At 35.0% G+C, this 17,598-nt stretch overlaps 1 protein-coding gene across 4 annotated transcripts in view; it reads right to left on the bottom strand.

The window, feature by feature from the left end:
• LRRC49 (leucine rich repeat containing 49) overlaps positions 1 to 17,598 on the bottom strand; it is a 136,163-nt gene that overhangs the window by 6,557 nt on the left and 112,008 nt on the right. For all 4 annotated transcript variants that reach the window (XM_081050343.1, XM_081050342.1, XM_081050344.1 and 1 more), the window contains 4 exons: positions 12,963 to 13,200; positions 11,595 to 11,780; positions 8,597 to 8,706; positions 2,702 to 2,855 (listed from right to left, as the gene is read on the bottom strand). In XM_081050343.1, coding sequence (XP_080906469.1) covers positions 2,702 to 2,855; positions 8,597 to 8,706; positions 11,595 to 11,780; positions 12,963 to 13,200 — 688 coding nt within the window. The remainder of the gene's footprint in view (positions 1 to 2,701; positions 2,856 to 8,596; positions 8,707 to 11,594; positions 11,781 to 12,962; positions 13,201 to 17,598) is intronic.

Here is a 17,598-nt window from a genome sequence, read left to right on the forward strand (position 1 = left end):
GATGGCTGTCAGCAGGGGCTGCTCTCTAGAAGCTTCTCACAGTTCTTTGCCATGTGACCATCTCAAAATATGGTGGCTTACTATTTTAAGGCCAGTACGAGAATCTCTCAAGGAATTCTCGAGTCCTTTTTTAAAGGACTTGCCTGATTCGGTCATGTTCGCTCAGTTAATTAGGGATCTTAATTATGTCTGCAAAATTCCTTCACACTTGCCATATTTCATTCATTAAAAGCAGGTCATAGGTTTTACTTGAGCTTAGGGGAGGGTATTATACAAAAGTGTGGCTCCAGGAGGTGGGAATCATGGAGACCATCTTAATTAGAATTCTACCTACCACCGATCCTAATGTTTCTAGAGTTTCCCCCATCATTCATGCTGCTTACTATCCAATTTCTATTTATCCTATATATATTTTTAAAATGTAGTGGGTGTTGAATTATGTAAAATGAGCTTTCAATGTCTATAGAAATAAACAGTTTTTCACCTTAGACCTATTAATTTACTAATATTGAATCTTTCTTACATACCTAGAATAAACTATACTTAGCTGTAATGTTTGTTATTCATTTAATGCTCTGCTGTATTTTGACTGATAACATTTTTAAAGGATTTTTGCATCATTAATATTCTTATGTATCTGGTCTGGTTTTTCTTTTTCTGTGCAATCCTGACAGATTTTGGAATCAACGTTATGCTATATACCTTGAAAAAATGTATAACTTTTCTTTCTTTTACAGTATTCTTGAAGAATTTAAAAATCATTGGAACTGTCTATTCCTCAAAGAGTTGGTAGATTTTTCTATGAAACTCTTCTTGTTTTGAATGCAGCTCTTTGACATTTTTCTAAATATCTTTTATGGAAAGAACCAACTTCTTTCAGGAAGAGGACTCAAAATCCTGCCAGCATGGCTACCGTTTTCCTCTTCTGACAACATCAGGAAGCCTCTATTGGCCAAAAGATTACATTCAATTCCTTCTGCATAGCCCTCTTACTACCTGCCAGTCTCACTTTTTAACACCACCCACCGCAATCTCTGTGCTTCAACAACACAGAACTGCTTATAGTTCCTGGCTCTCTCTTTATCTTTTTGTTACTTCCATGCCTCTTATTCACACTGTGTTATTTGACAAAATTGCCCTTTTTCTCTTTGTTCTATATTTTATCCTTTAAGACCTATATCCGGAAGCTTCTTCCCTAGAAAGCCTCTCTTGAACTGGGTTAGTTCCCCCCCCCCCACTCTCTCACTGTACTGATTTGTAGTTATCCCTGTGTGTGTCTATTCTTCCATTAGAATGTAACATCCATGAAGATAAGGACAGGAACTTCTTATAGGCCAAGTGTTATATGTGAAAGGTGCTCAATACGTGATTTTTGAATGAGGGAAGATGTTAATGTAGAGAGCACTAAGACGAGACAGAGGACTACCTGACTTCAAGTATTTGAAAAGTTTTCATAAGAAAGAGACTTGTTCTCTTTTTGACACAAAGCGGTGCTACGATTATTAAACGAAAGTCATTAGCTTAATGTGGGTAAGACTTTCTTCACAATTGGAGTTATTCAGTGATATTCGGCTACATCATGAAGTAGTGACCTTTCTTTTAGCAGATGAATTGAAAGCAGAATCTGAACATCTTTTAGGATGCTATGAAAAATATTGTTATATTAAGTTTTCAAGTGATTTTCTGCCATAATCCACAGAGCCCTATGGGTTCCAAAGAGATGCTTCAAGATTGGGGGTAAGGTGAGGGGAAAGGAAAAGAAAAGAAGATCCCGTTAAGTGAATCTCTGAAGTCCCTCCGTTCCCTTCACAGCAGGAGCTCTGCTGTTTGGCTTTGTTCTTGACATACTGGGCTTTTAGCTACAACATGGTTTGAATACAGAGTTCCATAGCTGTTAAAAAAAAAACACCTTTGAAAATGTTTTCATTTTATATATATATATATAATCTCATAATGCCTTGCACATAAATCATAGATGTTTAATCAATGCTGCCTGATCTGTCTCATTCTTTTGCCCCATTCAGTCCCCTGAAAATTTCTTGTAGAATCTAACATTCTATTGTTAATTTGACGCCCTGTTTCTTCAGCTTTTTGTCTGAGTTCCATCAAGACAGACACTGCATGCTTTCCTCCTTTGTAGCTCAAGCAGCACCCTAGCAGTGTATTCCCCCAATAAACCTCTGAACACGTAAAGAAATAAAGAATTGGTTCCGGCTTTTCTGACTAAATAGCTCCAGTGGAAACAGAACAGGTCAAAAATTACATTACATGATTAAGAACACAGAAGTTAATGGTGTAGGAGAATGGAAGGACTGAATTTAAACATCAAGGACTCAAGCAAAGAGGGCAGAAATGTGGCCTCTGCCAGTTTGGCATGAGCTAGTTAAGGCCTCAGAGCGAGGCTATAGCCCTTTTCTTAATTCGGAGAGATTAGGTCTTACTTTGGTCTAGATGTTTGGTACAGATTTGTTTTGAACATTTTTTGTTTTTCTGCAGAAATGAAGATATTGGAACTAAGGGCTCTACATCTTCCTAATGCCTTGGTGCCTACTGTCCCCAGCTTTCTATGTATAAGGCTGGCTAACATTCTAGAACAAAACAGATTATCTTAACTCATTAAGGAGAAATGTACAACCACCAAGTCCTAAGCCATGTGGGGTATATCCAGGCACTAGATTCCAAAAACCAATGGAAGTTTTACCTCTAGCTTTTCATTATAAAAGTCTCTTGTGGTATAATTTAGCATAGCCCGATTTGTGTTTTCTCCTACAAGTCTTTTGCTATCATTATTTTCTTCGTTGACAATACCAGGTTTTTTCCCTTTGGTTTCTTGCAGATATCGGAATTGCTTCTTCCTATAGAAAGACAATAAAGAGACTGAGAGAGTTATTTAACAGGTTTATTAAAATATGTCCATTTTTATTGATTTTAGAGGGGAACATATATTTTTTTGAGTATCTGTTTTATGAGTTTGAGTTTATTTGAGCTCAGTTGCAATGCCCCAATTTTTCTACTAACTAAGCTATTCAACCCAAATTCTTTTGTTTCATAACTACCAATCATCAACATAAACTTGTCTCAAGCATTTCTAAGTGAAAAAAAAAAATCTGTCTTAAAAAAGTCAATGTAAAACTTAAATAATCACAGAGCATAAAACAACCATATTAAAGATGTAGTAGGCCAAACTTTCAAGCTCCTTCTAGCCCATATTATAAGTTAATTACCCTCTTATAAATCACACAAACTATTCATAATTCCATTATGCAGTTCAGTAGGACTTCTCATAGCTAGAAAATGGAATGGGATACTGGTTTAAGTTTAGGCAAAATCAAAACACACAGAAAACCAAAAACTTCCAACTGTTAGCATATCAGAACAAGATTCTAGTAGGAGGTAAATAATGAAACAGGGAGCTTCGTTTGATTATCAAAAAGAACATAAACAGTGCTCATAGTATCACTTACAGATCCATAAGCCTAGAATTCCAGAGGATGGCACCTTATCCTCCATGGAAGTCGCTTTCTGGTTTTCACCACTTAGGGTGTCTATAAATGAAGTGATATTACTACTTTACTGTGAACTGTGAACTTAAGATTGGGAGCAGAAGAGGAATATCTCTTTTAAAGTTTCTTTTTCCAATTTAATACTATAACACAATCATTTTAGAAATTGTAAGGAATACAAATTTTGAAAAGGACAGAGAAAAATCACTCATAAATCTATATTTCTATAACATTGTTCACATTCAACATATTTCTTTCTAGGCTTTTTCTATGAATTTTTGTAGAACATTATGGTCATATTAAATATCCAATTCTGTATACTGCTTTCACTTAATGTTATAAAATAAGCATTTTCCGTGTCATTAAAAACTAATAATTTCAATGAATACCTAAAATTCAGTTATGATGTACATCACAATTTACCTAATCAATTCTTTTTATTGGATTATAGGCAGTATAATATTCTCACATTTATAAAGAAAAAAGTCATAGAGATCTTTACCTGAATTTATTTTCTTTATCAATTTTTAATATTATAAGAGCAATGTAAACATACATTTTATATCACTTTTATTAGTCTTTACAAATAATCAACCTTTCATTAATTCTGTTTTTAATATCATTTCTTTTCTTTAGCTTTCTTCACAATTATTTTGCTATTCTTTCTCTAATTTCTTTAGACTTAATGTTTAGCTCATTCATTTTTAGCCTTTATTCTTTCCTGATATACCCATTTCAAGGCTAAAATGGTTCCAATTATCACCATGTAACTTGATCCCCCAAGTTTCGAAACATGGTATTTTCATTGTATTTCAGTTCAAGGTAGTTTCAAATTTCCATTATGAAATTGTCTTTAACCTGTGGTCTTAGAAATGTTACTTAATTTTCAAATACAGGGGGATTTTCTGGTTAACATTCTGCAATCAAGTTAAAGCTTACTTACATTTTAACAGAGGAACATGGAATCCGTTGACATTTGCTTTACAGATAGTATTGGGTCAATTTTTATAAATACTCCATAAATGCTTGAAAAGAATGTACATTCTGCAGTTGTTAGGGACAATGTTCTCTAAATGTCTATTAACTCAAAATGTTAACCATGTTATTCAACTATTTTATCTTTTTTCTATTAATTGCTCAGAGGTACATTAAAACTTCCCAATGTAATGTGGATTTGTAGTGCTCTCAACTTTTGGCTTAAATGTTTTTAAGGCTATTTTTGTGAGGTAAATGTGTCAAACCTTATGGAAGTATTAGAAAATATAGTACAGTATTTTTATAAATTTGGAATGATGAATGCCTCCTAAGATACAAATTCATCTTGTTCAGTTTACTAAGAAACTTCATTACGATTTTTGATTGAGAATTTAGTAAATTTGTGATTAGATTTGAATGAGTTTGCATGTTTATAATATTAGGTCTCTGAAATCATTAATAGTGCATATCTCTCCATTTCTTAAGATTTCTTTATTATTTCTAATTTCCATTTTATTTCATAGTTACTTTGTGTCAGGTGGATTTCCTGGTGTTTATAGTTTTTAATTGCCTCTATAAATAGGATACTTGTTCTAATACTATGTTTTCAGTAGTTTATTATTGTAATGAGGAAATATTAATTATTTTTGTATGTTGAAGTGGTGTCTGGTCTCCTTTTTGCATATTCTGACTAGTTCTAAAAAAGTTTAATAGTTGAGATCTTGGATTTTCCTCTAAAAATGATCCTTATAAAGAGTCAAAGTTTGCTTTTATTGGACAATTGCTCTTTGTTCAATTTCTTATTTCTTTAAAAGTTGTTATCTTTATGAATTTCTTACCTCCATTTTCTTTTACTTCACTTTGGTATATTCTAGCTTCTCAAATTAAAAGCCTCATTCATTAATTTATAATCTTTCTTGTTTTCTAGTAAGTATATTAAAGATATATAATTTCCTCTCAGTAGAGTTTTAGCCACATCCCACAGGTTTTGACATACACTGTTCTTGTCAAATTCACTTGTATGTGACTTATGAGTTTGTTTTTACTTATTCTTTAACTGAAAAATGTTAAAGTATTTTCTAAAATCCTTTTTTAAAAAAAGAAAGCAATAATTATAATAAAAAGAAGATCAACAACAAAAATAAAGCAGAACAAAAGTCAAACAGATAATTCAAGCAGTACGTATAGACACATGAGTGAAAAGTAAGCTTCTACACACATTGGCACCCTAATGTCATTAGTTCAACTCATAGAAACAATCATTTAAAAAACAATTTAAATTACACAAGGCTATCTCTGAAATATATGCCTCATTTCTCGCAAATTACAGCATATTATAATCGTTCTACGTCTTGCATTTTTACTTTCTAAGCTATCTTAGAGACTGTTTGATATCAGAAACTCTAATAATTTTTAGAGCTACAAGTAATTGGTCCTCTATTAATGGACATTTAATGAGCTTTCATATTTTTGCTACTACAAACACTGGCTGCAATGAAAATCCTTGGACATACACATTTGTGGTCATGTAAAAAACATTATCTCTAGAATATTCCTTTACATGAAATCACTAAGTTAAAACACATGTACCTAACAACAGCTTGTTAGGTATTGCTAAATTGTGGCGAAAAAGAGTTGTATCAACGTTCCTCAACACCAATAGTGTATACGAATCCTGTTTCATCATGCTGTATGTTATCAAACCTTTATTCTGCCCCCACAAAGTTACTTCATTGTTTTAAAATTTTCATGCCTATAATTTTGATTGAGGTCAAACATCTTTTTTTTAAGTTTAAAGGCATTTGTATTTTGTTTTCTGGGAACTTGCTTCTGTTTATTTGCTTTTCCAATTCCAACTGGATAAGTTTTTGGCTAATTATTTTATGATTTTATGATATTATAATTAGAGAAAGTGATTTGTATGTGTATGGTTTTGGGGATGCAAAGAGATTTTCTTTGAGCTTAATATATATTCAATTTTTTTCAAACATTTCTTAGGTGTTTGAATAGTTTTTTTGTGTGTGTTTTTCTGAATTGGAAATAGGCTATGGGAATAAAATTCTAAATATATTTATTTGATAAAATGTTTAAATGAGTTATTGAAATCCTCAATATTCTTTTTTATTTTGGCTTATTTGATCCACTAATCAAAGAGATTAATAATAACTATGAAATTTTCAATGTATACTTGGATTTGTTGATATATTTAGAAGCTGTGATCTTGGTTACATTAAGTTAAAAATTATTATCTTTTTAGGTGGACTGTAGTTTTTGGTTTCATCAATTCTATTATCAGTAGTATTAATATTCCCATATTTATTTGTTGTGGTTGGCATTTGCCTGTTATATATTTTCCATCCCTTTATTTTCAACCTTTATGTACTGCTTTCTTTAGGGAACAACATGTAACTCAAATTTTTACCCAATCTGAGAGCTACTGTCTATTAATAAGAGAATTTCATTCATTAATATTTATTGTGATAACTGACATGTTTTTATTTTTCTTTCCTTTCTTCTTTTTTCCTTCCCTTCCTGCTTTTTTGTTTTTTACTTTTAGTGATTGAGAAATTATACATCTAATTTTTTTTCTAATGGTAGCATTTAAAATTTTAAAACACACAGTTAAACATACGTTTTTTTTCATCAATTTGTGTTGTTAATTAATACTTATTATTTCTCTCAATCCGGGAAAGAAACTTAGCAAACTAACTTCCTTTCTCTTAGGATTTTCCTGGATTTTTATCTTCACATTATTAAATTTGTTTTACATCAGGCAGTGATTTTTTTTTACACAACTATAATTTTTGCTCATTTCTTTCCACACATTCATTTCTTGAATCCATTGTTTCATATTTCCTGCATTCACTCTTCATTTTGTAGTGGTACCTCCCTCAGTATTTGTTTCTCAGAGTGGTTCTGTGGGTTTCCATGGGATTTAGATTCCACCAATCAGACACACTTGAATAAGATCTGAAATCAGAACTGAGCTAAGTGGGGAAGTAGGAACAGCACACGATACCCATTTTGTTGGTGTAAATTATAGCAGGACGGCATGGCTCTGGAGTCAGGCTCTGGGGCAGGGAGTGGGGAACTTTCTGATCTCCAGTAGAGTTAAAGTGGTATGATCCTGGAGCTCGCAGTTCAGACGACAATCTGCTGATACCCAGCTCCATGATTGTAGCAAAGGTGGCAGATGCCTTGGTGGGCTGGTTCTGTGGCATCATTCCGGGAGTTCTCTCTAGGCTCAGTATAGCGACTGCTTCTCCAACCCTTTTAATGATTTTGTAGATAACTAACTCCTTGTATGGAAATTATTTCCTACTTACTCTAGCCTGAATTCTCTTATCTATAATTGAATCATGATTGACAGACCATCCTTGGCTTTTCTCCCTCCATCCATGACACATCCTGTCAGTGAATGTATTCCGTTAGGTACACCTCTTCTAGATATTTTTTAAATTATCCTCTTCTCCACCCTCACCATCTTAGTTCAGGCCCTGATAATCTTTCTCCGGGACTACAGACCAACCTCTTGATTGGTCTCCATATCTTCACCTCTGTCTGTCCAAATGGCTGCCGTTCTAGAACATAAATCTAACCACACAATTGTTTTGCCATGTTTTCACTTTTGTTTTGCATGGATCGCAAGGTTCTTCAAATCAAACCACAATCTTTTTAGCTTCATTTTCTATCACTATTCGCAATCACTCCATGGTCCAATTATACTGAACTATTTACAGATCTGCCTTTGCAGATCTTTCGCCTGAAATAATCCTACTGATTCCTATAGAACTAGATAAAATGTTACCTCCTTTGTGACACCTTCGCAATGTTCTTCCAAAATGCTGTCAGTCTCTTCTACAGCCCCCTCTTTTAGCATCTGAAACATTATAATTGCTTACGTATATCTTTAACTTATTAGCTTGTAAGACACACAAAAGTAAGAACTTTGTCTTACTCATCTTTATATCCCCAACACTTTGAATAGGGCCAGCCACAAAACAAATTTAGGATAAATGTTTATGGGATGTATAAATGGCAGTTAAGACATGTGTGGGATTTATTCCTTTTTCTAGTGAAGAATTAATTCTATAAAAATTATAGAAATTAAAGGTTACCTGGCATCACCCAGAATTGAAATCACTCGGTATTGGGGTAACTCAGAAGATGCTACGTGTGCTAGGATTCCAAATAGCCTTTCAGCCATTATCATATCATTCTGTGTCACCTGAAGAGATACAATGCAGATGAGTCAAAAATGACACTGTCTCTTAGCTTGATACAATTAACATAATTCCAATAAAATGTCCAGATTTTAGTATGTTCTTTTTAGTCCAGGAAAGTACCTTCTCCTGAGCTGTAAGAAGAGGGTTCTCATTGATATTTACCTTTCTTCCCTAAGTTTAATTAGAATGAAGACATACAAATGTGGCTCATGATGATGAAGTATGACTAGAAGTAGATGAGTTATCTCTGACTTCGAAGCTATGTTTTCAGAGTATCATACTGAGGCCCCTTAAATTCTTAATGAATTTTTGCAGAAATCCTATAGCTTCTTGGAGTAGAACGATGTAGGAGGGAAAATTCCCAAATGTCAATGTAAATAGATTCATTTTAATGTTTCAAAGGTAAGTCAAGGTGTTGTTCAGACCTTGCTCCTACAAGGATAATTTTATTCCTGCCTGAGAGACGGGACATTGGATTAGCAAGGACATTCCTGTTTGTTATGAAGTTATGTCTGTCTTTCACACTACAAGGAATAACTCATCACAGGTACTCCCTGTGAGGGCTCATTCCTATGTTAACCAAGAAAATACTAAAAGCTAAAAGCAAGACTTGGATTAATATCTGGGCATATTTTCTTCAACAGATAATAGGGTTGCTTGCATTTTACATACTGTTAGTTTGTCTATACAATTCAGTGGTTCCTAACCAGGGCCATTTTGACCCCTCCAGAACACTTCGCGATGTCTGGAGTCATTTTTGGTTGTCACAACTGGAAAAGGGGTATTACTAGCATCTAGTGGGTGGAGGCCAGGGAAGCTGCTAGAGGATAGTGCATAGGACAGACTCCATAACAAAGAATTACCTAGCCCAAAATGTCGACAGACTGAAGTTGAGAAACCCTGATCTTGTTAAATTTTGAATCTTTTAGAAATTCATTATTAACACTTCACAGGCATTTTCTGGAAAATAAACCCATAATTCACAAGCATCTTAACGCTGGTGAATCAATGCAGACTGACGCTCTTCCTCTCCCTACACTTGCATAGTTAATGAGGCTGTGTTCCCACAAATCCTTCTTCAGCTGACAACTAAGTTGTGTGGTCTGATATAGTCACCTAGTGGCCACTGTAAGCCACTACTCCGTCCTCTCGTCTTGATGCTCATAATTCAGCTGCACTCTACCTCAAGCCATGCCATTCTCTCTTACACAAGGAGAAGCAGAAATTTAATGTCACGTTACTACATATTGTCAAGGATGAGATCAGCAGCTTTATTTTAGGTCTTTCATTAAAGGGTCAAATATCCCTGGCATTGACATTTTTGGAATTTTAAATCAAAATAAATTATATTGGTCCTTTCTAATTCTTCTCTACTTCCTATAATTATACTATTCCTTCCTATTTCAAGGTTCTAAACTAAATTATTATACTTCTAGTAGTGATCCATGTCTGGTAAATACACTCTTTAGGGTTAATCAGGATAGCAGTTTGGCAATGATGAGGATGAGAATTACCCACAGCCAAAATGATCATTCTGCTTCCAGTCCAGGGTGCAACCGGAAATAGCTTTGGAAACCTTTGAGCTAATTATTAGGTTTGACCAGGAACTCACAACCTATCTGGGGAAGTCCCAACAGGGTACACAAGAGTACACAAGACAGAGTCAAATCTCTCGAGAACTAGCTGGAGAAATGAACAGTCATCTAAAGGTTCCAGATTTGCCCTGTATCTCCAACAGATGGCTGATCCTCTGGTCCTGGGCCTACCGTGGCTGATGCGAATTTCACATCGCTCTTATACACTGACGCAGAGACCCCCCGTCTCCCTAACAAGATGATGGATTTTGGAGTTCTAGGCCAGGGATACTTAATAGTGTGTCAGCTGCAGGGAAATATAGTTGCTATTACCACCATGCCAGCAAAGCTCATTACAGTTCATCTTACAGTAAGGAGGTCTTCTGAATTTTAAAAGATAGTCACAACAATACTAACAGCACATTAAAGATTTTTTTTCCTTTGGACGGCTATTTAAGTTCAGTTCAGGAATTCCACAATAGAGAAGAAGTATAATTTCCTTTTTTCTTTCAAAATAATATTTAAAGAGAACATGGCCTTTGAATAGCTAGGGGATTATCTGTGATGAGCTTAGCAGAATCAAACTGAAAAACAACTTGTTATTAATAATTTTCCAGTTATCCGGGCTGCAGCCTTGTGTTATGCAATGGCCACTGGCTGCTATTACACACTATTAACAAAGCAGTCCAGACATTTACTTCTGCTTGTTTTATTTCCTTTATTTCTCTCATTTTTTTCTTTCTCTTCTTTTACCTTTCCCTCTGCTTATTTCTCTTTCTCATCACTTCTTTTTTAAATCACTCTTCTTGCCCTGTGTGCATTCTCTTTATCCCTCATTTTATTCTTTCTTTCCTCTGCCACAGCCCTTATTAGGACACATTTGGTATTGCTTCCCCAACCCCTTTTGCATGCCACGCACTCTGCAAAGCGCTTTTTAAAATACAAAGATCACATTGCCCACAGAAGTGTTCTTTAAAACAAACAAACAATAACAACAACAAAAAAACAACTACAAAACTGTCATTCTACCAACATTTTACTTCTCTGAATGCTTACCAACAACTTAGTAAAAGTATTTACCATTCATCATGACTGGATTACTATTTTATTTTCAAAATTTGTCTACTGCTTTAGAAGTTTATAGATAAATACATTTTTAGCTCTTTAACATTTTAAATGTCAAGACTTGAAAAAAAATTAAAAAGCAGTATTTCTCAAAAGTTCTGTTATGGTTACTTCAATTCGTGACCATTTTTATGGCTATTCCCTTCAAAAGGACCATTTTTATTCTCCATCTGACTTAGTGTTTAGCTTACCTCTGTCCCATTTATTTTCTGCATACTAAAATGGCTCAGCCTAAACAGTACATAGTATTTCCAGAGCGTAAAATTGACAACTGGGTTTCCTTGAGGATCGATGGTCAGCTGGTCGATGCGTCGGAGCTGTGCTAAGGCGTTAAACTGCTGCAGCATCACAAGGTTTGTTTCCTTGAATTTAAGGTGCTACAATAATAAAACAGACAAAAAGAGCTGAACATTAAGTTTAACATCTTAAAATATTAACATTGACGCTTCACTGATCATTCTCCAAGTCATTTGTAATCTTCAGGCTTAGCTAATGTTTTTCAATTACATCCAGTCAACCGGACGTAGTAAACTTACATAACTTTAATCCAACTAAAGGATCATTGATGAAATCCATTCATGCATCCGATATTGAATTCAAAGTGATTTCCCTCCTGCAAAGGACATCCCCCTATTTATTAACAAACTAAGATGCTTAAAATGATATAAACATACAGTAACTTATTACAATGATGTCATATACTTTGTGCTGAAATGAAATCTACAAAGGGAAGATTAGAAATGAAAGTTTCAGAACTTTATACGTATGGGCTCACATGCCTCTGAGAGAACGAATTAATGGTTATACTTGTATCTTGCCAATTACTATGTAGGCGCGTTACACTGGCTATAGGAAAATTAAGTCACTAAACTGAAATGCTAAGGAGTGTTCTGCCTGGGAAATTGGATGCTCTTTTCTAAACATACGTCTCCACTTCTGTCTGCCTTCTCTAGAGAAAACGATGTGGCAAGAGGGAAATACTATAAAAGGGCAGGTGAGAGAAATCACTTGGCTAACAGAGAAAAACGTAATAATAATAAAAACTCAAGAAAGAACTGCTTGTGGAAACCACAGTCTCTGTAAATGCATACCAATAAGGAATACAATAATATCATGACTGGAAAAGGCGAATTCCCAGAGTCATTTTAATACGCTACTAAAATTATTTTAAACGTTGTTAAGGGACTAGTGTGAAATTATATAAAAAAGGACATGTCCCACTAATAGCAGCAGGTACAATAAATGAATATAAAATATAGGGTTTGGTGAGGTCGTGGTGAATGCTTGATTAAGTAGAAATATATAATTTGAATAAAATTACATTAGTCCTTTATCCTCCATAAAAAATCACTTTGTAGAGCGATCATTTGCAATATTAACAGAAAACTACAAGGGCATTTACGAATACTAATTTAAATCCCAGATCCAGAAAATCACACAAAAACATAAATCTCCCTGCTAGATAGAAACTGCATCAGAGTTAAAAACAGGTATTTGGCCTGAACGTCCAAGTCGTGACTGAGAATAACTCAAACATACTGCGAAAAGGAAATGTTTACCAGAGAATTAGGGAACTTCATCTTCAATTTGGGAAGCACTTGGACAATTTCATCAAATTCTATGAAAGTGAAGGACACTGTTGTCACCATTCCTGCTGTTTGAACACTCCAGTTCCTATCCAGAGACTCCAGCGCTCCTGAGCCATACAGGGACAGGGTGTCCCCGTCTACTTCAACCAGGTGTGTGTCCGTGACAGACAAGCCTTGCAAAGCATTGGTGAGTACTGGGTCCAGAGGCCTGGAAAACCCAACATACGATTTTAAATGATAGCCTTTTCACACAAAGGAAATAACAGAACATCAAGACCTATTGGAAAAGGTATTTGAAATTCTATGTTCACTTTTGCATTTCAATAGTTAAACCCAAAGCACTGAAGACTAATTTTCAATAGAATATGTGGAAGTTCTGTATTCTTCTAGTCAGATATTTTAATTCAAAAAGAGGCACATGCTAATTAAAACTATGCCACCTTTAAACCCAGACTATTTATGCCAATGAAAGATAACTGATACTCTATTTAGTTTTCAAACAATACATTTAATGTATCACGGATATCTTTTCATGTCAATACAAATAGATTTTCCTAACCTATAGTATTCCCTTGTCTGACTGAAAAAAAACAACCTCATTTTACAAAACACTATTTCTATAGCAAGAACAATATAATACAAAAATATGTTTATAAAACACTTGGGAAGAATAAAATAACTGTTAACCATAGTTTATCCCTCAGCAGTTGGATTAAGGGGTAACTTTGACTTTCTGTTTTTGAATACTTCAGTGTGGTTTGAAATTTTACACATGTATAGTACAATTATAAGCAGTAAAATTAATAAAGATTTCCTCCCCATTTTGAAATAAGAAATGATGAAAAACAATTCACTGTTTAGTCTGTAGAATGAACACACACACACATATACACACACAATCACTTCACATACGTTACTCAATATGAGTTATTTCCAAAGTTGGAGCCACATTTTCTGTAAAGGGTATCTAGATGATAGCAAGAGAAGAAAACAAATAGCTCGATCCAACTCAAATTTTCTGAATTGTGAAGAGAGACACAACAATTTATTTTACCCAATCTCAGAATTTAAACAATGCTTGATCCATGTGTTTTCATTCTGGCATTTTGCTTCAGACAGCATTTATCTGCTCTTACTAATATGAGTACTTTGCTCTCCTTTGTGCTCCTATAGACTTCTGTACAATACATCACTCTCACACTACATCGCAATTGTATGTTTACAATTTTGCCCCCTCTAGCAGATAGTGGTTTCCTTGAAGCTCAAGAACTCTTTGGGGGTTCTGGGGCCTAGTAATGGGCTTTTCACAATGTACATATGTTGAATTATTATATTATTAAAGATCTTCAAAATTTTTATGATGCTGATATTGGGGGATAAGACTGACAAACCACACTGTTGATTTATCAGGCTTTACTAGACTTATATGCACAAACATCAGAGGCACCCGTTAATCTGTAACACATATGTGTACACAAAAACAAGTGGGTAATAACATCACTCAACTCTAAGTGAATATGCAACCAAGAAAATACAAAAAGGCTTGATTTCTGCCAGACTAGGAATTAAGACAATGACTATCATACGCGGTCTGCCAATTAAGTTCGAGAACTTGCCACCGTGCGCTTACACTGGCAGCACTGTACAAACAGCTCGGTAAGGTGTCATAACCTTGGTACATCAGCGTCTCACAGCTGTGTTCCTGTCGACGTGTGGCAGTGTCCTGCTAAGTGGTGTTCATTATTGTTGTAGCGTGTTTCTGTGTGCTGTCGGGAGGATGTCTACTCTTGAATTAGAGCAACAAACAAACATTAAATTTCTTGTTACACTTGGCAAGAGTGGAAGTGAAATCAGGGACATGATAGTCCAAGTTTATGGGGATAATGCCATGAAGAAAACGGCAGTGTACAAATAGATTGAATGTTTTTCTGAGGGGAGAGAATGCGACACTAATGAAGAGAGGTCAGGGGGCTAGTAATAAGCAGAACTTATGAAAACATTGTGAAAATTCTTCGAATTGTGCGTCAAAATCATCAGCTGACTATGAGAAGCATAGCAGACCAAGTAAAGATCGATAGAGAAACAGAAAGATCTTAACTGAAAATCTTGGCATGAGAGAGGTGTGTGCAGAAATGGTCCTGAAGGAGCTCACCGATGAACAAAAGCAAAGGAGAGCTGAAGTTTGCCAAGACCTTTTGGAGAGGCAAGACGATGTTTTGGGCCGTGTTATACTGGTGATGAAACATGGGTGTACCAATATGAACCTGAAACAAAACGTCAAAGTGCACAATGGCAGTCATCCAATTCTCCATGACCAAAAATGTTCTGTCAGTCCAAATCAAGAGTCAAAACGATGTTGCTAACCTTTTTTTATCTCAAAAGGATTATTCATTATGAATTTGTAACAACTGTACAAAACAGTTAACCAAGTTTACTACTTGGAAGTGCTAAAAACGCTGCATGAAAAAATTAGACGAAAATGGCCTGAATTTTTTGCCAACAATTCATGGCTCTTGCATCATGACAATGCACCAGCTCACAGGGCACTGTCTGTGAGCGAGTGTTTAGCCAGTAAACAAATGACTATATTGGAACACCCTCCCTACTCACCTGATCTGGCCCCCAATGACTTCTTTCTTTATCCAAAGATAAAGGAAATATTGAAAGAATATTTTGATGCCATTCAGGACATTAAGGGTCATATGATGACAGCTCTGATGGCCATTCAAGAAAAAGAGTTACAAAATTGCTTTGAAAGGTGGACTAGGCCCTGGCGTCGGTGCATAGCTTCCCAAGGGGAGCACTTCAAAGGTGACTATAGTGAGATTAAACAATGAGGTATGTAGCACTTTTTCTAGGATGAGTTTGCAAACCTAATTGTCAGACCTCGTACTCACTGTAGTAGATCCAACATCTAGCACAGCTCCTAGCATATGTTGTGCTCAATATATTTGTTGAGTGAATTCACAGAGTGAGACAATTCTGAAGTTTTTTATGGATATCCCTTGAATCTTAAGGAGGATCCCCAACCATAAGGTATGGTTTGAGTAAAGGGGCAGAATCAGTGATATGGACACAGAGAGAGTTAATAAGAAGTTTTCTCAGGTAAGGCAAAGACAAATAATAAAGGAAGATCAAGGCAAGAAAAAAAGGGAGCTAGTTGATGGAGTGATGCGTGATGGCCATGATACAGGGCAGAAGAAGTTTTTCTTAATGTAAAAATGATGGGCAATTAGAGCTATGTACCAAAAACATGAATAAATCCTTTGAGAAGTGGTTTTGTTTTATATTGTATATTTGGAAGTGTTTTGCTTTTCTTTTTCCAGATGATTAAAAGTTTAAGAATATAAACTGCAAAATAAAAGTCTATGATCAGAAGTGGATGATTTATTTTGTTTAAAGATTTGTCAAACAAACTGTTGGAAAAATAAGTGAAATAATAAGTAAGCCTAGACTCAGCAAAACAGGTATATAGTTACAAAACAAAGCAGAATTAATCTCTAATTTATATAGATCTCACATGGATATTCAGTGAAAGCAAATGGCAAGTTTGCTGGGATGTAGGCAGGCTCATCCTTCTCAATAGGAAATAGCACCTGTTAAATAAGTAGTATAATACCTAACCCACGTCAGTTATCTTCTGAATGAGGCATAAGGTTAGCCTCTGGCCAATGTGAAAGAGAGGAACTGCATCTTTGGGAAGGTGTGCTCTGATTTCCCTAAGAAATAACTTAGAAGGTTTGCTAACCAATGTATCTGTGTTGGGGATTATCCTTTCAGTTTCCTTTGTATGTCAAGTAATATGTCCACCTCTTTCTAGTCAGACATACATGCATATTGCTTTATTTGTCTATTCATTCATTTATTCACCAAACATTTCCTGAAAACCCACTATGTACAGGGTACTACATAAATCCTAACAATTATGGTATGGGCAACTAAATCATAAGGACAATCAATACAGAAATCATGTACAAGTGTGGCTATGTCAGAAATTTTCTTCACTTTTATTGGGCTATGGCCCCAGAAATATAAATGCTCTAATCATACTCTGTAATTAATTTCATAAACACATGGGATATAATTTCTAAAGAGAAATACCTCAATCCCATTAAACAAAGAGGTTAATCTGGAGAGCTTATTATGTGTTAGGTATTGTGGTAGGCACTGGGGATATAAAAATAAATGAAGAATATTTGCCCTTAAAGAGCTCCCAGTCTGGATAGAGGGTAGAGAGCAAGATAAATACATACATTAACTCTAATATCATATGCTTATTGTCATATAATGAATATTGAAATAATATGCTATGGGAATATGGAGGAAAGAATGACTAATTCTCCTAGAGGGGAGAAGTCAGCTTTCAAAAGGAGGTAGCATTTGAACTGGTCCTTGAAAGATGAATAATAGAGTCATCATACATCAGAAGTAGAAGGAGGAAGCACACTTTGGATAAGAAAAACAGAATGAAGAAAGGCATAGATGCCTAATTATGTATAACATATTCAGTGAAGAATAATTTCAATGTGGCCAGAACACTGAAACACAGGACTGGAACACTGAAGCATGGGGGGCGTAGTAGCTGAAGATGAAGCTGAAAAGTCAG

The sequence above is a fragment of the Rhinolophus hipposideros genome, assembly GCF_964194185.1.
Source record: "Rhinolophus hipposideros genome assembly, chromosome: 5".
Lineage (NCBI taxonomy): Eukaryota > Metazoa > Chordata > Mammalia > Chiroptera > Rhinolophidae > Rhinolophus > Rhinolophus hipposideros.